Source organism: Mus musculus, chromosome 7 (assembly GCF_000001635.26).
Source record: "Mus musculus strain C57BL/6J chromosome 7, GRCm38.p6 C57BL/6J".
NCBI lineage: Eukaryota > Metazoa > Chordata > Mammalia > Rodentia > Muridae > Mus > Mus musculus.
Window position 1 is genome coordinate 81089820 of NC_000073.6, and position 22944 is coordinate 81112763.

The 22944-nt window shown below is 50.4% G+C and overlaps 1 protein-coding gene and 1 long non-coding RNA gene across 5 annotated transcripts in view; one reads left to right on the forward strand and one right to left on the reverse strand.

Annotated features, from left to right (window-relative positions):
* Alpk3 (alpha-kinase 3) overlaps positions 1–15793 on the forward strand; it is a 48144-nt gene extending 32351 nt beyond the window's left edge. For 3 of the 4 annotated variants that reach the window (XM_017321935.2, NM_054085.2, XM_017321936.2), the window contains 9 exons: positions 2328–4365; positions 5088–5235; positions 5583–5710; positions 5839–5874; positions 8928–9202; positions 10352–10440; positions 11089–11312; positions 13526–13574; positions 14152–15793. In XM_017321935.2, coding sequence (XP_017177424.1) covers positions 2328–4365; positions 5088–5235; positions 5583–5710; positions 5839–5874; positions 8928–9202; positions 10352–10440; positions 11089–11312; positions 13526–13574; positions 14152–14497 — 3333 coding nt within the window. In that variant the 3' untranslated portion in view covers positions 14498–15793. Of the gene's footprint in view, positions 1–2327; positions 4366–5087; positions 5236–5489; positions 5711–5838; positions 5875–8927; positions 9203–10351; positions 10441–11088; positions 11313–13525; positions 13575–14151 lie in introns of all 4 variants that reach the window. The other variant, XR_001785466.2, reaches the window with a different exon arrangement.
* On the reverse strand, positions 349–21940 carry Gm51490. The gene is made up of 3 exons (XR_003946807.1): positions 21777–21940; positions 13310–13368; positions 349–794 (listed from the first exon to the last, which is right to left on the reverse strand). It is a non-coding gene; the product is annotated as a predicted gene, 51490 (long non-coding RNA).
* Positions 21941–22944: the final 1004 nt, after the last annotated feature.

The following is a 22944-nucleotide window of genomic DNA, read 5'->3' on the forward strand; positions in this document are numbered from 1 at the left end:
ATGTAGGTGCTGGGAGCCAAATTCGGGTTCTCTGCAAGAGCAACAAGTGCTCTCAGTCACTGAATCATTTCTGCAGTCTTTAATGTTTTTCTTTTTAAAAACAGAGTAACATAGACTTATTATTAAGGAGCAGTGAGACAGAACTCCAGAGTAGAAGGGTCTCCAAGGGGAGACTTTCAGTAGTTTGACTTTTGTGTCTCTCTGATGACAGTGATCCCCCTCTTCCTACCCCCGTTCTGTTTCTCTACTGTCTCTTCTTTCTCAATGATGAGCTTTGTGTAGTTAGATCTCTCCCCCTCGCACGCACGTGCATGCTATTTATTTTCAGGCCAGGTCTCCCTGTGTGGTTCTAGCTGGCCTAGAACTCACGAAGCACAAAGCAGAGATCTGTTTGCCTCCACTTCGGAGTGGGAGATCAGAGGCTTGTGCCAACCATGCATGGCTGTTTTTGAAACAGGGTCTCAAGCATCCCAGGCTGCCCTTAAACTAGGCTTGTAACCGAGGAGAACTTGAACTTTTGATTCTTCCGCTCTAACTCCTGGGGCTAGAATTAGAGGCTGATATCATCATACCTGGATTATACGGTGCTGGGCATGGAAGAACCCAGGGTCTTCGCTGCGCTCCTCCGTGAGCACTCTACCCCTTGAGCTATGTCGCCAACCTGGCTCGTGGCTTGCTCTTATGAGTGACATCATCAGAGAGCTTACTCCACCTGCCGTCCTCCTGCCTCATCTGTGCACATCTGCGCTGCGGTGCTGCTCAGGGATGTCCCGCTGACATTCTGATCTTCCCCTCTGAAAAGTCCACGCGGCTTTAGTCTTGGTTCCAGGATTCCACATTCACATAAGATAAATACATTTGGTGCCTCCCACAGTTAGTTAGTTAGGTAGGTAGGTAGTTTTCTCAAGACAGGGTTTCTCTGTGTGGCCCTGGCTGTCCTGGAACTCACTCTGTAGACTACCTGACTTTGCCTCCTGAGTGCTGGGATTAAAGATGTGAGCTATCAAACCTGGCTTCACATTTTATTTTACTTATTATCTCCCTCCATAGTGTGTGTGTGTGTGTATGTTTGTGTCTATGTATGTATGAGTGTGTCTATTATGTATGTCTGTGTATGTGTGTGTATCTGTGTGTATCCATTTGTGTGTCTGTATGTCTCTTGTGTATGTGTTTCTCTCTGTGTGTATGTGTGTCTGTATGTATCCATGTGTGTATATGTGTGGGTGTGTATATCTGTGTATATGTCTCCTGTGTTTGTGTGTATGTGTGTGCATGTGTGTTCGGTGCGTAGGTCCGAGGACAGCTTTGGGGAGTTGATTCTTGCCTTCTGTCCTGTTGAACCAGGATCATTCTGGCTTTCTGTCCTGCTCGCAGCACAAGTGCTCTTATTCTCTGGTGGGGAGGCATCCACCCCAGCACTGTTGTCCTTTAAGGGTGGCTAGCAGACGCTGTGGCGAGAAGTGAGAGGGCAGCCCGGTGTGTGAGAACTTAGCACAGTGCTCCCCAGCAGAGGGTGTAGAGAGACACCCGAGGGTGTCATTCAGAGTTCTCCCACTCTAGGTGTAATGACATCCTGTTATTTCCACATGCCCAGTATTTCTGCCAGACACTGTCCTTGAAGTCAGTATCAACACACATTTTGACATTCTCTCAATTTACTGTAATTCTAAGTCAGGTGTTACATTCAAGAAGGACTAGTCAGCCTGGTGGTTTGTGCCTGTAATCCCAGCACTCAGGAGGTTGAGGGAGGAGGATCAATAGATAGATCAAGGCCTACCTCAGCTACAGAGTGAGTTTGAGGCTAGCCTGTGCTGCATATAACCCTGTTTGAACCCCCTGCTCTCTACCTTCCAAATGGAAGGAAGGAAGGAAGGTAGGAAGGAAGGAAGGAAGGAAGGAAGGAAGGAAGGAAGGAAGGAAGGAGAGAGAGAGGGATGGAGAGAGGGAAGAAAGACAGACAGATGTGGGGAGGTTAAGATGCAAATGGAGGTTCTGGGAGCACTGGGGCAAAGACAATATCTTCCAAGTGATAGAGGGATCAGTTGGCAGGGTCGGTCACAAAGAGTCTTTCAAGATTGGCAGGTTTCTTCAGGAAGAGGTCAGACGGCCAGACGGGCCTGGGTTCTAGATATTCTTTAATCGAGTTTCTGGGATCAAGACTGAAGCTTTGGGTTCTTTTGGGTTCTCAGCGTGTCTGGGCCATGGACTGGGTAGCGGCAAGATTCCCTGCAGAGCAGTTCTGGATGAGATCAGAGAAAGCTGGGATGCCAGCTGCACAGAGACCAACACGTGTCGTTAAGACTGTGCTTTTGGCCATGTGTTTTTAGGCTCTGGAGTCCCCAGCAACCGTGGCTCCCACCAAGTCTGCCAACAGCAGCTCCGATACCGTCTCTGTTGATCACGACAGCTCTGGAAATCAAGGGGCCACGGAGCCCATGGATACAGAAACTCAGGAAGATGGAAGGACACTTGTGGATGGGAGAACTGGAAGCAGGAAGAAAACACACACAGATGGAAAGCTGCAAGTGGATGGGAGGACTCAGGGAGACGGAGCACAAGACAGAGCACACGCTTCGCCAAGGACACAGGCAGGTGAGAAGGCACCGACGGACGTTGTGACACAAGGAAGTGAGAGGCCACAGTCAGACAGGAGTTCATGGAAGAATTTGGTGACACAGAGAAGAGTGGATATGCAGGTAGGACAGATGCAGGCAGGTGAGAGGTGGCAGCAAGACCCTGGAGACGCAAGGATACAGGAGGAAGAAAAAGAGACACAGTCAGCAGCAGGCAGCATTCCTGTAGCTTTCGAAACCCAATCAGAGCAGTTGTCCATGGCCAGCCTCAGCTCACTTCCTGGAGCTCTCAAAGGCTCACCATCAGGATGCCCTAGAGAGTCCCAGGCTATAGAATGTTTTGAGAAGAGCACAGAGGCACCCTGTGTCCAAGAAAGATCTGACTTGATGCTGCGGTCTGAAGAGGCAGCCTTCAGAAGCCATGAGGATGGGCTGCTAGGCCCCCCATCAGGGAACCGTACCTACCCAACACAGTTGCCTCCCGAGGGGCACTCAGAGCATTTGGGAGGACAAACACATCAAAGGTCAGAGCAAGAGGACAGCCTGTCTCAGTGCCCCAAGAAGGAGCAGCCCCAGGAACCGCTTCATGTGGGTCTCTCTGGTGGGCATTCAACTGGCTTGAGTCAGGAGGTGCCTGCCATGCCTTCTCTTCCTGGGACGGGCCTAACCAGTAGTCTGCAGGAGGAGCTACCAGGCACCGCAGCTTCTCTGCACACAAACACAGATGTCCCCCTCCCCTCCAGGGACCAGGACTTTCCGAGTTCTGCTCCCACTCTGCAATTGGGGCCAGGGTCCCCCACTCAGAGTCACCCACCAGAAGCCATGGCTACTAGCAGTGAGGGAGCCTGTGCCAAGGAGCCAAATGTGGACGGGAGGTCCTCAGGTACCCGGAGCTGTGACCCTGGCCTTATAGATTCCCTGAAGAACTACTTGCTTCTGCTGCTGAAGCTATCCAGTCCAGAGACAAGTGAAGCCAGGGCCGAGTCCCAGGAAGTGGCAGACACCGGGGGCTTAACCTCCTCCTCTACTCTGGTCCCCACCATGGAGGTGGCTGGGCTGAGTCCCAGGACGTCGAGGCGAATCCTGGAACGCGTGGAGAACAATCACTTAGTGCAGAGTGCACAGACCCTGTTGCTGAGCCCCTGCACCTCCCGCCGCCTTACTGGCCTTCTGGACCGTGAGGTACAGGCTGGCCAGCAGGCTCTGGCTGCTGCCCAGTGCTCTCGGGGCCCGTGCCCCACCCCCCTCACCATCCCTGCCATTGTGGTGGGTGAGGAAGGATCTGCGGGAGAGGATTCCGAGGAGAGGACTTCGCAGGAAAGTGACAAGAAGGGACTGCTAGGGGAAGTGGAGGGGCACACAGTGGAAAGCAGAACCCAGGAGCCCTGCCAAGAAGAAGCAATGCCAGGGGAGGCTTTGACGGGTCTCCCTGCAGCTACACCCGAGGAACTGGCTCTGGGGGCCCGGAGGAAGAGGTTCCTCCCTAAGGTCAGAGCAGGGTCAGATGGAGAGGCAAACAAGGCTGAAGAAAGGGAGAGCCCCACGGTTTCCCCCCGGGGACCCAGGAAGGGCCTGACACCTGGGTCACCAGGGACTCCAGGGCGGGAGAGACGGTCCCCTACCCAGGCCCGAAAAGCCAGCATGTTAGAGGTGCCTGGCGCAGAAGAAGAGCCTGCAACTGGAGACTTGGTCTCCAGATCCAAAGACAGTGGCCTGGACTCAGAGCCTGCGGTGGATGAAGGCAAGCAGGAAGCTCTGGCCAAGCAAAGGAAAGCTAAGGACCTGCTAAAAGGTGAGTGCCAGGAGCGGGGCAGGGGAAGCTGTCAACACAGGGCCCTACTGTGAGTACCACCCTGTGAGGGGCACCTCCCTGCTAAGAGGCAGTAGTTCCTTGAGAAACAGCACTGCAGGAGCTATCTGAGGGGCCTAGAGCGCCAGGAAGGGAGGTGACAGTGACGGGGCACTGTCAGGGGTAAAGGCCAGGGAGAGATCTAGTGAAGGGAGGGCCAGGTATTGTTGGACCTTCTTTGCTCTCAGCATTCCAGAAACTAAGGCAGGAGGCTGAAAGTTCAAGGTCAGCTTGTACTACTCAGGGAGACCCTGTCTGAAAACCAGATCAAACAGGAACAAAGCATGCAAACAAAGGCCCAGCTCAGCACAGGCCTTGGCTTCAGGGGCCTCCGGGGCCCCACCATCACCTCTGCCTTTATGGACTTGTTCCATGGTGATCCCACAGCCAAGATAAGACTCAGAGGCAGGTTCAGAGAGAATGCAACAGCCAATGCAAAAGCCTCTCTTGACTGCTTGTCTCTGTGAACGTGCTTAGCCTTGAGTCCCTATGTCCTGTCTCCCTGCCTCCCACCCTGGTTAAGGTACGTGCTCTCCAGCACAAGCACCTTATAATGCTCAGGCTGTTCCCTAAGGATACCCAAGGATGCAATGGGTGTGACCCGAGAGGGCAAGGGTGGTAGGAGTCGGTCGGCTTCTGTCTTGTAACAGGGCTCCTGTTCTCAGCCCCACAGGTGATCCGGAAAATTCGGGTGGAACAGTTTCCAGATTCTTCTGGTAGTCTGAAGCTTTGGTGCCAGTTTTTCAACATTGTTAGTGACTCAGTCTTGACATGGGCGAAGGATCAGCACCCAGTGGGCGAAGTGAACAGGAGGTAAGCTGTCTGGAGAGCACCGCCACCTGCCCGGGCTCCGCAGTTACAGTCATGTTGGGGACTAGCATCTTGAACCCGTCCCCTCATTTTGTCCTCACACTAGTCCCAGTGAGTGAGTCTCTTATTTCAAGTGGAGATCAGAAAATTGAAACTCAGAGGTCTTAAATCATGGGTCTCAAGTCACACAGCAAGTAAGTGTCACCTGTGTGATTGAGGACCGGTTTCTGACCTGGAACCTCTCACCACCTTCCCAGGGCTCCCAGAGCCTGGGTTCCCAGCAGCCTGTGAGAGTTGGGTCGAAGGCCCTGGGTGATGACCCTCACGAGAAGGGTCTCCGCTCTCTGCAGTGCAGGGGACGAGGGGCCAGCGGCTTTGGCCATCGTGCAGGCGTCTCCCACGGACTGTGGTGTGTATCGCTGTACCATCCAAAACGAGCATGGCTCAGCGTCCACTGACTTCTGCCTCAGCCCCGAGGGTGAGTGTTCTGTGGATCTCAGCTGGCCTGGCCTTGCATTGTGGGAGGCAGCGCTGTGCTGTGCAGGGATGGGGCTCTGCCCAAATAGACAGCCTGAAGACAGTAGCACTCTCTTTTTCTCCACATAGTATTGTCCGGCTTCATCTCCAGAGAGGAAGGTGAAGGTATGTTGGCCCTCTGGTAGGGGGGCATGTCTTCATGCCGTGGCCCACCCTTGGCAGGGTTTCTGTCCTTAGGGGCATACAATCCTCCCTAAGTCTGCATGCTGTTCCTCTTTGCTGCCAGTTTAAGACATGGCTTGTGGGGGGTGATGGAGGGCTGGTGTTTCTAAAGACTGTGGAGGGAGATGAGCTGGGGTGGGGGTAGGGTGGGGTGTGGGGTCACTTAGCAGGAGTCAATGCAGCCCTCTGTCCCCTTCAGAGTCCTTGAAGGACATGACAACCACCAAGACCAAGACCCAGAATTTCTCCCAGTGCCCTGTGGACTTGGGCGTTAGAGCCACAGATAGTCTGCTGCGAGCCCAACGGCTTCTCAGCCCCTTGTTCAAGCATCCTGAATGCCTAGGAAAGAAATATGCATTTCCCACAGCTCTTTGGAGATTGTGAGATACATACCCTCAAGTTGGCTGTTTGCTTCAGGACATTTCACTGTGTAGCCTGAGCTGCCCTGGAACCCATTATGCAGACCCGGTTGGTCTCAAACTCACAGAGATCCACCTGCCTCTGCCTCCTAAATTCTGAGATTAAATGTGTGTGCCACCATGCCTGGTTATCCCCAGCATTTGACAAGCACTTCAAGGGTTTCCCTGTTGGAGGAGAGTGCTGTAAAGTCTCTGTGTTCAGTTGTCTGGTTGCATTTAATCTCTATCGAACTGAACCACATCCGGGCTAGGTACGGACGTGCATGCCTGTAATCCCAGCACTTTGAGCCAGAATCTAGAGAATTATCATAAATTTCAGGCCAGTATGATCTGCGTAGTGAATTCCAACCCATCCTGGACTATAGAATGAGACCCTGTCTCAACAACAACAAAGTCAAAGAAACTAAAACCTCAACCAAATTAAGAACTTAGGAATTCTTTAATATCATCCAGTGTTCACATTCCCCAGCTGTGTCCGTGAGTTGGCTTGAATCAGCAACCACTGTTAATTTGTCTCCTGTGTTGTCTAATGTACTGTTCCTCCCCCTTGTTTGTTTTCTCTCTTGCCATTCATTTGTTGAAGTCACTTAATACATAGAATTTCTGTGTGTGCATGTGTGTGTCTATATGTGAGTAGGTATTTGTACATGTGTGTGTGTATATGTGTGTGTCTATATGTGAGTAGGTATTTGTACGTGTGTGTGTGTGTGTGTGTCTATATGTGAGTAGGTATTTGTACGTGTGTGTGTGTATGTGTGTGTGTGTTTATATGTGAGTAGGTACTGGAGACACAGAGACAAGAGCCCTGGGGTGTGCCGAATTGGATAGACCCAGGTCTCAGTGAGTGAGCTTGTCTCAAAAAGGGCAATATTCCTGAAGAGTAATACCCATTAAAGTTAGTCAGGAGCATCCACACACACACATGTGCAAGTACCTACTTGATTGAAGTCAGGCCCTCCTGCTTTCGTGGCAAGCACTTAATGGACTGAGCCATCTTCCCAGCCCCTGTGGAATTTCTCAGTCAAGCTTTTGTTCACTCTATCCTCATGCACCAAGTCCTTCCATCATATGCTTCTTCAAACCCATAATTAGAATAGAAAGTTGCTTCAGATACAGGGATAATGCTTTTGGTTTGTTTGTTTGTTTACTTTTGTTTTTCTTGGTTAGAGTAATCCGCACACTGGGTATAGTGTTACATGTCTATAAGCCTAACCCCCGGGAGTCTGAGGCAGGAGGATTATGAGTTCAAGGTTTGCCTGGACTGTATAGTGAGCCACTGTCTCTAAAACCAACACCAGATGGAAGCGGTGGTCCAGCTCTGTTTATCTCCTTCTCATCCCACCCGGAGGCAGCAGTGTTACATCAACCATTTTAGTAATGCCTGCCATCTGCACACTGAGTTCAGCAACCCTTTGTAAAGTTAGAAAACAACTCTTCCCCAGCCTGCGTTGTCATGTGTGGTGACGCAGTGGTCACTGCCTATTGCCCGAGCCTACCGTCTCTTCGGCAGCTCTAACATGGAGGTACGCAATGCCACCATTCCATCTGCACTCACTGAGAAGGCATGAGGTCCGGCTGCCTTGACATGAATGTTCTAAGATGAAAGTGAAGCGCTCACTTTCCCTGTACTGACTACCTTCCGAACAATTAGCTTGTCTCTAGGAGGCCTCTAAGGTGACTAGTGAGGCTCGGTTCTTTTTCTAGGGACACTGGGAGGTTTCTGTTGTTGTTGTTTCAAGTACCATTATGAACTAGTAGGCTTTGAACATATTTGATATGTTCAGTACCTTACACTAGTTATTCTCTTTGTTGCTAGAATTTCTTCATTCTTGGTCACATGAAATCCCTTCAGTTGGCTCTTACACTCTTTGACAAACCTCCGATAGTCAGCATTGTAGTCTTGCCTTCCAGTAGCAGGGATTGAACCCAGGACCTGGCACATGCTGAGCAACTGATTCCTACTGAGCTGTCTCTCTAACCCTGCTTCTCTTACCTTTTACTTTGAGACAGTCTCAGTAAGCTGCCTACACTAGCCTCAAGTTCACCCACAGTAGCCCAGGCAGGCCTTGACCCTGTGTTCCTGCCTCAGCCTCCAAGTACCTAGGGTGAAAGGCCTGGCTTCCCGGAGCTGATGGTCACTGCCTTGTGTCCTGGTACCATACGGTTTGGATCCATCCTGTTGAGCCCTGGAACCAATCATTTCTTCAGGGAGCTCTGCTTCCGTTAACTGGGAACCGGTGCCTAGGAGGCATTGATTTTTTCCTCAAAAACACTTCAATGTAGGAGGTAATTCTGGTAATCCATGTTGACTGCAAATGTGATAGAAGACGCAGGCCTTCTGCAGTATCAAGGCCACCATAGGAACACTGTGGTAGGAGTTCACTCAGATAGCTTCTGCCCCAAGCACCCTACTGTGTGAAGAGGGTCTCAGAGTTTTGCATCCCAAGAGCAATCTTAGATTAAAAGTGAGTGCAGTGGATGAGCGTCGTAGGGACTGTCTGAGCCCTGTCCTTTCCTATGGACCCTACATCACTGGAGGCAGATGCGAGTTCCCATGTTTCTCCTGTTCCCTCTCAGTTGGAGAAGAGATTGAGATGACCCCCATGGTGTTTGCTAAGGGTCTGGCTGACTCTGGCTGCTGGGGGGACAAGCTCTTTGGGCGATTGGTGAGCGAGGAACTTCGAGGGGGTGGACATGGCCTTCAGAAGGCGTCCCGGGCCAAGGTCATCTATGGGCTGGAACCCATCTTCGAATCTGGCCGCACGTGCATCATCAAAGTATCCAGCCTGCTTGTGTTCGGACCCAGCAGTGAGACCTCTCTTCTGGGCAGAAACTATGACGTCACTATCCAGGTACTGTCCCGTCCCTTCTCTGTACTCTACTCCTTGTTCCCCTTCCCCATCTGGCTTTTTCTGGAAGCCCCATGTGGAGATGGAAGCCACCTCCATTTCAAGTTTGTGAAGTTTCTAGGCTGGGCTTCAAGGACTGGCTGAGGTACAGCTGTGAACCCAGTTCCTTGGCCTCAGAGAACTCTATAGAGTCTCCCGCCATTTGGAGCCGACTTTTCAAATTCCTGTGCGTATGTGCATGCATGTGTGTGCCCATGCAGGAGACAGAGGAGGATTCTGAGTGTCCTGCTCTGTCACTCTTTGCTTTATTCACTTGAAACGGGATCTCTTACTGAATACGCAGCTGGGCTGGCAACCTGTGAGCCCTAGCAACCTGGGTACAGGATGGCACATAGCCTAGCCAAGGCCGACCTTTTACGTGGGTCCTTGGGATTTGAACTCAGGTCTTCATACTTGTGCAACAGATGCTCACACTTTACCTTTTTCTGTGTGGTTCTGGCTGGTCTTGAATTTTCTCTGTAGACCAGGCTGATCTTAAACTCAGAGATCCACCTGCCTCTGCCTCCTGAATGCTGAGAATAAAGGTATGTGCTACCACACCCAATTACACTTTTTTTTTTTAATATATATATGTATGAGACACCAAGAAAAGGGTGTCAGATCCCCCGGGCCTGGCTGTGAAGTGCCATGTGAGTCTGGAATCAAACTAGGTCCTCTGGAAGACTCGCCAGCCGCTGATCTGATCTGTCTCTCCAGCTCCCAAATGACCATTTTGTAGCGGAGACTGTTCTCCTTTTTCAAATCACTCGCTGAAGTCTTATAATGTAAAAGAGAGTAATGTGGGCGGGAAGGATAGTCTACCCCAGCTCTGCAGAGGGGTCCCTTGGGCAGCATTGCCTAGCATTAAAGATCCAGTCATCCCAGCTCAGAAACCACTTTGAAAACCTAAATTGACAAAAGCCCACAGCCTGTTGTTATTCAGAAGTGAGCATTAGGCACAGAGAGGCAAGCTTCAACAGTGAGCCCTGCTTTGCATCGGCCTGGAATTCTCCCTGCAGTCCCCCGGCAGGAAGGAGCCTATTCTCTCAGACAGGCACATCAGACAACTGGGAGCTTCCCGGATGATGAGGTTTGGTTTCTTCTAATCCATAGGGATGCAAGATCCAGAACATGAGTCGAGAGTACTGCAAAATCTTTGCAGCTGAAGCCCGGGCGGCCTCTGGCTTCGGAGAGGTGCCCGAGTGAGTACACTAAAGGGGGTTTGTGCAGGCTGTCTCGGGCTTGTGTATAAAGACAGGGATTTCACAACCTCCCAGGGCCCTCCTGAGTTCCTCCCAAGCACCAATGGCCTCACAGCCACCCCACACTCAGCTCACTGATCCACTTTAGAAAGTCTCTTCCCCTAAGGCTCCCCACCCCCCATTCCTTCCCATCACCTTTAGTCCAGATATTGTAGCCACAGGTTCTAGGGTGAGTACGCTAGGCAGCTGGGTAAGATTCAGATGTGGCAGGTGGGCAGGGTGAGTCAGTGTGGACTTGTGGCATGAGCTGTAAGTGCCTGCGTGTGCCCGGTCTCTCGCTGCCATCAAGCCTAGCTGCCATCCCTTGAGTCCTTCCTGCAGGTGTCCTTTCTGTTTGCACACACTTCCCTCAGCCCTCACCCAAACACAGGCGGCCCCAGGACATGCCAGGGTTTAATTTTAGTCCTACTGACCACAGAGAATGGGCCCGACTCTGAAGTCAGCGGCCATTTTTTATCCTCCCTCCATCGTTTATGCTCAGAGATAAGAACTCTTTCCAGGAAGGCCCCTTCTTTTAGGTAAATCGAGACCAGGGCATGTTCTCTGTGGCCACTGGTCCCACTCACTGCAGGATGCCCCTATCTTTAGGATCATCCCACTCTACTTGATCTACCGGCCTGCAAACAATATACCATATGCAACCCTGGAGGAAGATCTGGGCAAGCCCCTGCAGACTTACTGTTCCAGGCAGTGGGGCTGTGCTGGGGCCCCCGCAGCAGCCAGCAGCTCCGAGGCCTTGCAGAAATGCCAAACCTTCCAGCACTGGCTGTATCAGTGGACAAACGGCAGCTTTCTTGTCACAGATCTGACAGGTATGAGGGTGGGGGACTCACAGGTGTGTGACACGGAAGCATGTGGAGAAGGCAGAGCATGGAGCATGCTCGATAGCTCCCAAAGCGCTTATTCTCCTGTGTGTTCCACGAGGGTTTCGTGTCTAAGACTGGATGGAGGCTACTTTGCACGCATTCCTTCGGTATACCGCAGCTTCATGCAGCCAGTTAGTAATGTAGCTACATTTAAATGACCCACCGAGCACTTAAAAGATTTCTTTTGGTTTAGGTTTGTGCAAAGTTACATAAAATAGTTTTAATTTTTAGGACATGTCTTGCTATATAACCCCAGCTGGCCTGGAACTTAATATGTAGACTAGACTGGCCTCCTGCCTCCAAGCACTGGGGTTACAGGCGTCCCCAATGGCACCCCGTTCCCCACTGCATTTAAAGATGTGCAGTTCAGGCCTCTTACAATTTAAAACAAAGTTGTTATCTAGAGCACCTTATGGAGTCCAGTTCAAAGCCCACAGCCAGCTTGCCCGTGCCTCCGTTGCCTGCCACTTTGCTCTTGACTTCCTCCCCTCAAACCTCCAAATCCCTCTACCACCACCGAGCAAAAGCTTTATGACTGTGCACGGCGCTGCCCGAATCTAACCATGGAATCATGAAGCCAGAGCGGAAGGAGCTTGAGTTTGCTGTCAGCTTGGGCAACAAGTGAGGCTCCTTCACAAACACAGACAAATTGTCATCCCAGCACTCTCAAAGTAGGAACAGAAAGATCAGGAGTTTGTGGTCATCTATGACTACAGAGTGAATTTGAAGTTAGCCTGGGCTACTTGAGAACTAACTTTCTCTCTCTCTCTCTCTCTCTCTCTCTCTCTCTCTCTCTCTCTCTGTGTGTGTGTGTGTGTGTGTGTGTGTGTGTGTGTGTGTGTGTGTGTGTGTGTGAAGCTAGGTGACATACCAAGCAATTATTATTCAATATCTTAACTCACAGCACACACCTGTCATCCCAGCACTAGGGAAACTCCGCCAGGAAACTAGCCTGAGCTAAAGACCCTCCTGTGAACAACAAACTCCAAAGCACTCCGGGGACAAAAAGCTCGAGCAAGTCAAGTCATTCCATCTCTCTGGGCTGGAGCTGCCTTTCATCCTCTCAGATGGTGTCTTTATAGCACTCAGGCCCTACATTTGGGGAGGCCTTTTGCACATTAAGGTCCCATGCAAGTGTAAGGGTCATTCGTATAACACAGAATGGAGTAAATGCTGAAAGACAACACGAAGTTCTCCACAAAGGGAGCTTCTTTTTTTTTTTTTTTTTTTTTTTTTTGGTTTTTTTTTTGGTTTTTTTGAGACAGGGTTTCTCTGTATAGCCCTGGTTGTCCTGGAGGTCACTTTGTAGACCAGGCTGGCCTCGAACTCAGAAATCCGCCTGCCTCTGCCTCCTGAGTGCTGGGATTAAAGGCGTGCGTCACCACGCCCGGCTTTTTTATTTTATTTTATTTTCCACAAGGGAGCTTCTTAATGTCCCGGGATAGACCTGCTGTCCCCTCTTCTACAGCTGAGGGTTAGACCAGGATAGGCCTGCTGTTCCCTTTTCTACAGCTGAGGGTTAGACCAGGATAGACCTGCTGTCCCCTTTTCTACAGCTGAGGGTTCGATATGAAGTGTTATTACATTCACACAGCTCAGGAGCGATAGAGCTGAAATATAAGTCTAGAGCTGCCCAAGCCCCACATTTGCTGAAGTGTAAGTCTAGATCGGCCCAAGTCCCACGTTGGTTCCACCCTGGCACATGAGGATCCCCAGCCTGTGAGGGAAAGGCAACTTCCTAGAGAGATGCTCATCTGAGAAATGAGGAAAGAGAACCACAGGCGGGAGCCTGATGCTGAGACACGTGTGGACTGGCCTGCGTGAGAGATCTTTCTCTTATCTGCATTGTGCCAGGCTGTGTTCTCCAAGGCTGCCTTTACCTAGAAGGCTCCCTGGTTCTTACAGCATGTGCTGTCCTTGGCAGAGTGTGAGGCCTGACTTACCCAGTGTTGTGTCTCTGCTGGCCTCAGTCCTACCTCCCAGTCCTGGGTGGATGGCTACCCTGTTAGGAGGAAGGAGAAAGTTTGAGCCAGAACCCAGGGATAACCAGCGGGCCGGTCTGACCTATAAAGGCAGGCTTGCATAGTTGCCTGCGGGAAGTTCCTTTCTAGGGTCCAAGGAGCTGCCACACTGGTATCAACCCCTACTTTTCCCCCCAGGAGCTGACTGGAAGATGACTGATGTACAGATTGCTACCAAACTTCGAGGGTGAGTGCTTCTTGAGGATAGAACGCCTCAGAGTCTTCTTGGGGTACCCCAACTCCTAGTGACTCTTCATTCCTGAAATGCTGGGCCTGGGCCTGTATAACACCAGTCACATGAACCTGTGGCCATGTGACAACTGGTAACACCCTGGGGATACCGATCTTCTCTCCCCCATACCCCTGACCCATAATGCCCACACAAAAGGTTTCCTGCAATCCTGGATCCTCTCCTACTTCTTTCCTCTTTAAGAAGCTACAGAAGATCACACACACACACACACACACACACACACACACACACACACACACACAAGCAAGGGTCCTGCAGCTACAGCTAGGTAGGGATGGGAGGATGGGGGGGATGGGGGAGCAGACTATAGAAATTTACATTTCAAAGAACGGCCCATCTGATAAATCCTATGTGTATATCAGGGTGTAATGAACCCATTCTAAATTTGAGTTTGGGTAGGAGCTATCCGAGGTAGCATTCTGTCACAACACTCAGATGTCAGCTCCCCAAAGCCAGCTACCATGGGCCTGTGGCACAGTAGGACCCACTCAGCTCTTATGTTTGGCTGCAGATACCAAGGCCTCAAGGAGAGCTGTTTTCCTGCCCTGCTGGACCAGTTTGCCTCTTCCCACCAGTGTAACACCTACTGTGACATGCTGGGGCTGAAGCCCCTCAAAGGCCCTGAGGCTGCCCACCCTCAAGCCAAGGCCAAAGGCTCCAAAAGTCCATCTGCTGGCAGAAAAGGCTCACAGCTGAGTCCTCAACCCCAGAAGAAAGGCCTTCCCAGTCCCCAGGGCTCCAGGAAGAGCGCTCCAAGCTCCAGGGCTACACTTCAGGCCTCCCAGGCAGCCACTGTTCAGTTACTGGGACAGCCTCCTGTCCAAGATGGGAGCTCTAAGGCCCAGAGCATGCGGTAGCCCCACCAGGAAGCGGGGGGCCTCTACCCGAGAGCAGACCAACCAGGAAGCAGCTTGAACCAGATGGAGACATTTTCGATTCAGGACTAACCAGAGAAGGTGCCCAGAGGAGGCATGCCTTTGGGACCTCTCTGAGTAGTTTCACCTCATTGGAAGGCTTTGGGCACATGACCTATTGGCCTCTTCAACTTTCATTATCACCCAGGGCTCCCAGGCCCCAAGTGGGGCCCACCTCCAAGTACCTGGTGGCCTAGACCCTCATCTAAGTTTACACTTGCCACTGCTGGGGGCTCCTGAGTCCTCTGCATGAGTTCTGCACTCTGACCCCTTGCCCCAATCACCACACAAGTAAGTGTTGCACTCTGGGGCCAGCAGGCCAGCATTTACCTTTTTGCCCCTGCTTATCCTGGCTCTCTCCCTGTCCTCAGGGCACTAGACTTCTTGTGTGGGGTCTAGCCTTGTGCCTCTCAGGGTTTCATCTCCTTTCAGCTTCTTTGCCTCATTCATCACAGTTTATCCTGCCACTAACCTGTCCTGAGTCCCCCCCTGGGCCCCAGAGCCCTCTGGAGCCTATCACTTCTTTGTGCAGTGTTTTTTGTTTTTTTTTTTTTTTGTTTTTTTTTTGATGAACCATGTTCTTGTCACTCTGCACTTACTTGTTTCCCATGCTGCCTTGCACACACGCCCGTCCCCCATCCCAGGCTTTGAACCCAATTCAGTCTGCTGCCTGCCCTTCCCTGGCTTTTGCTTATCCCTTTGTCTAAGGGCTCCTTCTATCCTGACCCTGCATCCTACCCACCAGCGTATGGGCAAGGAACAGCCTGTCTGACTTCACTCTACCCTAGTGCCCTCTCCCCTGGCTCTCCCAGGTTCTCTGCTCAGGAGGAGGGAGGTGGCACGGGAACCTGTGAACAGCTACTGGGGCCAGGGATTAACTCTAAGTGCCTTATACTCTGTTCTGAAAGGAGTGAGGTTGCAGTAAATGTCACATCTCTATCCTCAAGGACTAGAGACTAGGACTCACTTGGGGGAAGAGGAGGCACAGGGTGTTCCTGGAGGGTTTCGATCCATTCACACGCTTGTGTAGAGAAGGATATCTTTCTGCCTACCTCCAACCATTTGCTCTTGATCCTGCTCAGGTGTGGGTCCCCAGGGAATTTCTGTGCAGGGGTCCAGCACCCTGGGCCCTTTCTAGATACCCCTCCTGAGACCTGGAATGGAGTAGGGTCTGGAGCTAGCCTGCTCCCCTTGCTATGCAATAAAGGCAGTGACTGTGTGTCCTGTTTGTTGCTCTCATGTCACGGTGTGATGATTATTGATTAAGAAAGGCCAGGCAGGCTCTCTGGAGTCCCTCGGGCCAGGCCAACATGGATCTGATTTTTGGCTCATGGCCTGAGGTACAGTCTCAGCTGTCTATGGTCGCAGCTGGCCAGTCAGTGCTGAGGCCCAACTGAGCTCATGGCTCCTGCCCTGCGGCAGGGTGTCTGGGAACCCAATTCCTTTGGAATTAAGCCTTTGATTTGGAAGAGGAACTGGAAGGAAGGGATCCAAGAAGGAAGAGCAGAGCTAGGGGCTCAGCAGAAACTCCCTGTCACTGCTGTCACTGCTGCCACTGCTGCTGCCACCACAGCAGGAGGAGCCCAGCAGCAGAGCATCTTTCTCCCACCTGTCTGCTGGTCCTTTTCTTCTTCTCAGCAAGCGCTCAGGACCTGCCCCATTCCACTCTGCCCCACCCAGGGCCTTCCCTTGATTGACACTTCCCCTTCCAGGAGGATGCTTCTAACTTCTACCTTCTCTTTCTGCTCAGGTGACTCCCCTCTTTCTTCTTCCCCCAGCGTGCCCCCACTTATACAAGCCTGTATATCCAGTGAGAGTTGAGTCATTTTATGCATAAATTATTCAGCCAATACACACTAAGCACCCACTACATGCCAGACCCCAGACTGACAGCTTTTTTTTTTTTTTTTTTTTTTTTTTTTTTTTTTTTTTTTTTGAGACAGGGTTTCTCTGGTTGTCCTGGAACTCACTCTGTAGACCAGGTTGGCCTCGAACTCAGAAATCCACCTGCCTCTGCCTCCCAAGTGCTGGGATTAAAGGCGTGCGCCACCACTACCCAGCTGGCAGCTTTTGAAAGACAATATCCATCATTCAGGAAGAGAATGTGTGTCTTCAAGGATGTGGATTTTAAGCAACAGAAACTATACCTGGGACCAACTTAATCAAGACAATGGTTCCCTGAGAAGGATGTTGTGGTAGCTCACTCACAGACCCAAAAGAGTAGCGAGAGAGGCAGTATTCCAAAAGTGGAGAGTTATTTTTGAAACAGCATCTCAGATAGCCCAGGCTAGCTTCAAACTCACTATATATGATAGTTGAGAGGCTAGCTCTGAACTACTGATCCTCATACCTCAACCTCTAAAGTACTGCTATCGCCAGAGTACACTCCCACACCCAGGCTAGAGGGGGCTCTTCTCAGGAATGGAGGGTGGAGGGGCAGAGGATTGGGTGGGCAAAGCTGAGATGCACATGGATACAGATACAAAGGCTTCTTCCTGTCCATTCCGCTACAATTCCAACATTCAGCCCAAACCAAGTCCCCTGCTTAGAGAGGTCCATACCCAACTTCTATACGTCTAATGGTAACAGAGAGGCTGCCTTTTGCCGAAGTCAGGAGCCACCGCTGTGGTTTTTCAGTTTAGTCACAATCCCACCGTGAAATCCCGTACTCTATGAACTAACTGGTAACATTAACCAAGTTCAACCAATCGTAGAACCTCCTGGATTTTGGCCTCTTGGACTCAGTTCTGGCTCCTTAGGGGTCTTGCCTGTGTGACAGGACCTTCTGCTGGACATCAGAAGGCCAGAAGCACCCCGGGCATCTCCAGCTCTGTCTCCAGTCCTGCCCTGTGTGATGTGGTAGCAATCGTACTTTCCCCCATAGAGTCCCTGCTAGCTGTGTCCTTTAACACAGTGCTCACGGTACAAGGACCCTGAATGGCAGGTGGCTGCTTGGCTTTCAGTTGGGCCATTATTGTATCTTTGAGGATTAGTATCTTCCTTGGGGACCTAGTAGCCATCCAGAGAGGACTTTCTCAGAAGTATAATAGTTACTTGTTAGCTAAAGCATCACTTGATTTCAAATTCTGGACACTCCTACCATATTTTTCTTGATAAAGCTAAACCACAAGCTCTCTAGGGCTGCTTGTCACAGGCTCCATGTCATTCCTCAATGTACCACAGTGACACCTCAAGTACTGTTGGCTTTGGAAGCCTGGTGGCAGAGCCAGTTATCCCAGTAGCTTTCCAGACTGGGGACCTTGCATTTATTCCTTCCCAGCCCAGACCTGGCAGCCTTCTTGATCCATCAGTCAAAACCTGGGCCTTAATAGCAAGGAGTTTGATCCACAGTACAAAGAGACAATAAAATAAAACAAAGGACTCTCCTGACTTCAACAGACATTAACATCAAAATGTACTCAAGGAGCAAGTGTCTGCTGCTTGCATTTTCAAGTCTGTATTACTATCTCTGACACACAAGCACAACATATGATAGATACATGTGTGTGTATTTGTGAGGACCTAAGTTTGAATCCCCAGCATCCATGTAAAAAAAATTGGTATGCACGCATTGGTGGTAATGTCCCTAATTGGACTTAAGACCGACCCAACAAGAGGGAAACTGTGGCTGGTACTGGAGCCCCAGCTAAGTACTCAGTGCTAGAGACATCATGGTCATTGGAGGAGAATCTACAACCAACCATGAATGTGCATACTCCCTAACAACAATCTACAAACATTCGTCCTTATACCCATAGATAAGTGTCTTCACCCCTCATCTAGGAAACTTCTCTTAGCATCAAAGAGTACTACAGAAAACCACAGTCAATCAAACTGCAAAGTTGTGAAGCCCAGTCCCAATGGATACACCTACAAAATGCTCCTGAGTCTAAGGCCCAGGGAACGCTGTGGAAGAGAAGTTATGGCAGAGCCAGAGGGTCAGGGAGGTTGCTATGAGATTGTGTCTCCTAGTAACATCAGCAGCTATAAGTCTCACCAACATGACAGCCCGAAGGCGAGCTGAGCAGGCACAACACCAGTGGATGTGTCAAACTGGATGGTGTAAAGACCTTGAGACCCCAACCCTGCACAGAGAACTGTAGGCTAGGCAACTGAGGCTACCGAGGAAAGCTGGGACTGAGAGAGGTGGTCTTCCCCAGGGAAGAGCACACCAATTGGTGGTCTAGTGCCTAATTGTCATACACAGGTTTTATTTAAGAATATACATGTATATACATACGCATATGCATGCAATAGCAGTTTATGAGAAAAGAGGCCATGGATTTGAAGGAGGAGAATGGGGAGGGATACATACATGGGAGGGTTTGGAGGAGGGAAAGAGAAGGGAAGAATGTTGTAATTAAATTACAATCTCAAAGAAAGTTGGGTGTGGTCAAAAGCATCCACCTGTAACCCCAGTTCTTGGGGAGGGCAGAGACAGGAATCATTGGGGCGCATTGGCTTCCAGCCTAACTCTTGGTTCAGTGAGAGACTCTGTGGCAAGGGAATAAGATGGGGGAGTGATGAAACAGGTCACCCAACACCATTCTCTGGCCTCTGCATGCACATGCACAGGGGCACACATATGTGTGCACTCCCCCTGGGTCCCAAACAACCCCTCACAATTATAAAATTCAGGGTGCTCTATGGTGTGGCATGCTGGGGTCACCCGGTCTTTTGTGGCTTCGTGGTCACCACTGTCTCTGGGCAGGAAGAGCCTCCTACTGATATTAACAATCCTGGAATCAATAGAGCTTGCAGGTAATTTCTAAATGGCAAAGGAGGTAGTGGCTGTTCCCTTACACACAGCATCAGAGATGTACCACACACGAGGAAGAACTCTTGCCCTGGAACTGAGGCCTGGAGTAGAAGGCGGAGTTATAACAGGAGAAGATTACATAGATTTCTGAGCTGAGGTAATGGCCTTATCCACTTCTCCATTCTGCCTTTCAGTAATTTTAGTAAGCTGGGCAGTGGTGGCACACATCTTTAATCCCAGCAGATTAGATCACACAGAGGCAGATGAATCTCTGAATTTGAATAGTAATTATTATTATTATTATTCCAGAACAACCAGGGCTACACAGAGAAGCCCTGTCTTGAAAAACCAATCACAATCATAATCATAATGTAATATATCCAGGCCTATAGTGAAATATGTTCCTATGAATTCAATCAGCTGACAGTTCTGACCAAATTAAATGTCCTGGTTGCATACGAAACCTCTTCAGTTCCACCAAATTCCTAATAAAGATTCTGAAAGGAGTGGGCGGGACTCAGGTCCTCTCTGGGATTCCTGAGGCAAGGCAGGGTCCCTGTGGGAAGAGACTGTCTGCTCTTGGACTATGTTATGGGAACCTGTACCCTACTTTTTGTTCCTAGGGAGTCAGAAATGCCAAAGAAGCAATTGGTCCCAAACCTCCTTTTCTGTGGACAACCATGACAGGGAAGGTGGTGGCTCCCATCTGCTCTTCTCTGAAGCATACACAGAAACCGACTGGAAGCAAAGTCACATGGGAGACAATATCAGCACCTCCTCCCTCCCCCTTGCTGGCTCATGGCTGTCAGAGGGTTTAACAGGCAGCAAGATGTGTTCTACATTTCCCCTGTGTAGTCTGACCACGGCCAAGTTCCAGCTGAGAGAGCACATTTTGGCTTCTCACCCTCCCCAGATTCTGCACCCCTCCCCCATCTTCCAAGAGCTCTCTCCAGTACACCACTCACGAGAGTCCCCCCATCTCAGGCTACAGAGCATGCTTCAGACCTGGCAGGCATTGTGTGCTACACTGATTCTCTCAGGAACAGAAATGTCACAGGGGCCATCCAAGCAAACTGTGTTCTTGGAGTAGCTGGGTTCTTACTCAGGATATCGGGCTGACTGCCCAGGACAGTCATTCCTTGCAGAATTCACACTGGGGCTCACTTGGAAAGTCATTCAGGGACACAATGTCCTTCACAGTACAGATCGTGAGCAGAGACTGTATGTAATTCACCATGAAGGGGGTCCAAGCTTGGGCCCAGAATCCATCCTGCCCGCTAAGCAGCAGACTACATGGAACCATGTTAGATACTTCAAGAGAAGCTCAGATTCCCCAAATCCCAGCTCGGGGCACAGCTGCCTGCTCGGTCCAACTCAGGTTGTTTCTCTTCCAACCAGTCTGTCTATTGCTGTACTTGTTCCCTGTCACAACTCTGGGGAGGACAGCCAGAAAGACGGTGGCCAACACCTACTTCACTGAGTCATTGTGACTGAAGGTTCTTTGGCACTGCAGGCAGAGCTCTAAGGTTGTCACTATCTCCTGGATCAGTCTCAGGACTAACCTCCAACCCCAACCCCCAATCCCCACCCCCACACTGGTTCTTCAGTGGCTACAGGGCAGCAACCAGCGAAAGCTCTCTGTCCCTGACCCTGAACGTTGACTTTCCGGCTCTCACCTGTCCGGAATTAAACAGTCAGCTCTATCTTGGAAATGGAGGACTGGTAGGAGCCACAGGAAATGCTGCAGGAGCCTGATGACCTAGAAGCCCTGAGGTGGCCAGGTTCCCCTACACACTCTCCTAGCCATGGAACTGAGGGAATGGGCTGATGAGATCTGCTTCTGGAGATGTGGCAAAGTAGAAAGGAGTGTGTCCAAATGGGTCATGAAATTTGGGCACATAGCTCAGTTGGCAGAATGTTTGCCTAGTGTGTGCGAGGCTGAGTTTGGTCCCCAGCACTGCATAAGGCAGGCACCGTGGCAGCCTGTAACCCAGCCTTAGGGCATTGAAGGCAGGAGGTTCAAAAGTTCAAGGTCATCTTTGGCTACATGGTGAGTTCTAGGCCATTATGGGATACAAAAAAAATCATGTCTCAAATTTTGCTGTTGATTGGTTTTGTTTTTTTAAGACAGGGTTTCTTTGTGTAACCTTGGTTGTCCTAGAACTTGCTCTGTAGACTAGCTGACCTAGAACTCAAAGATCTGCCTGCTTCTGCCTCCCAAGTGCTGGGATTTAAAGGCATGTGGTGTGTGCCATCACTCCGGGCTCTTTTTATTTATACAAAAAGATTGTCTTTAAAGCACATTAACCGAGCCTGTAGCATACCACTCAGCTTCTCTCACAGGAAGCGAGGTGAGGGACTAAACAAAATATCATTTTTGTGAGTATAAGGAACAAAATCATCCACAAGTAGAGAGCTCTCAGCTAGCAAGGCAATAGAAACCAAAATTAACAGCCACCTCACCTCCTCTCACCCTTGCCAGCGATGGGAGGAAACCGGTACACTCAGAAGGAAGATGTAGTAAGTAAAGTAGCCTTTGCTGCAAAATCCATGAAATCCAGGCACCCCATCCTGGAACCCTCAGGGTAGCTCTAGAGAAGGTTGATCTTGGTTCTCAGATTATCTTAACCTGCTCAGACTGAAGAGGAAACACCTTAGTTACCTCACTGTGTTGAGAGTTCAAGAGAGAGCCCAGCCAGATGGGAAGTAAGACCCAATCAAGAAGCAGCCATCCCAAAGCTCCAGCCAATTAGAGATTTGTCAACAGTGACCTTTAGACTGAGTCAAATTCTCCCTGGCTGATGCCTTGACCCTGCTGGGCACAGGTCCAGGTGCTCTCTCTCTAACCAGCCCTATGCTCTGCCTGAGATCAGTGAGGGGCAGACCAGTTCTTTCCCTTTGGACCATGGCGATGAACATGCCAAGTAAGAAGGGTTCTTTGCCAGGTCTTTGGCTAAGTGTAGCGGTGAATTAGTTAATCCACTTTGGCTCCTGGTGGGCTATATGCACATAGCACTGGCCCAAGAGCTCTCTGGATTCTCGAGTGAAAGACACACACACATACACACACACCAGCTAATTTTGATATGCCTCGATTAGCTTAATGGTTGAGCATTTCTAAATCTCCCTGTGGCTAGCACACACTCTCCTCTGGTATTCCTGAGTTAACATCTTTTGAAATCTATATTTCATCTCTGCTACCCCAGACACAATCATGGGAGTGGTTGCTAAGGCCACTTTCCCAGATTCTCACATGATGGTGGGCCTTTAAATCTGCTCTCTTCCCCATCATGGTGATTCTGCCTGTTCTTCTGTCCTGGTTTCCTGCCCACACAAGCTAAAAGTCCTGCCTTTGTCTCCCTGCCCAGCCATTGACTGTATGGCAATTCTTTATTACCAATCGAAGCTAGCTGGGGTCAGGGACCCTCAGTGTCTGGCTTTTGGGAGCTGGATTAATACAAAGCATTAGAGCCAATTCCCGACAGCTAAGTGTTTTCCTGAAATGGGATGTGGCTACAAAAAAGAGCTAAAGCAACCAAGGTGCGGCCTCCAAGGGGCAGCACAGGACTCGGGGGTGGTACTCATGCAGCTTTGTTGAGGCCCTTTTGATCTCAGGGAGATTGCATGTGTA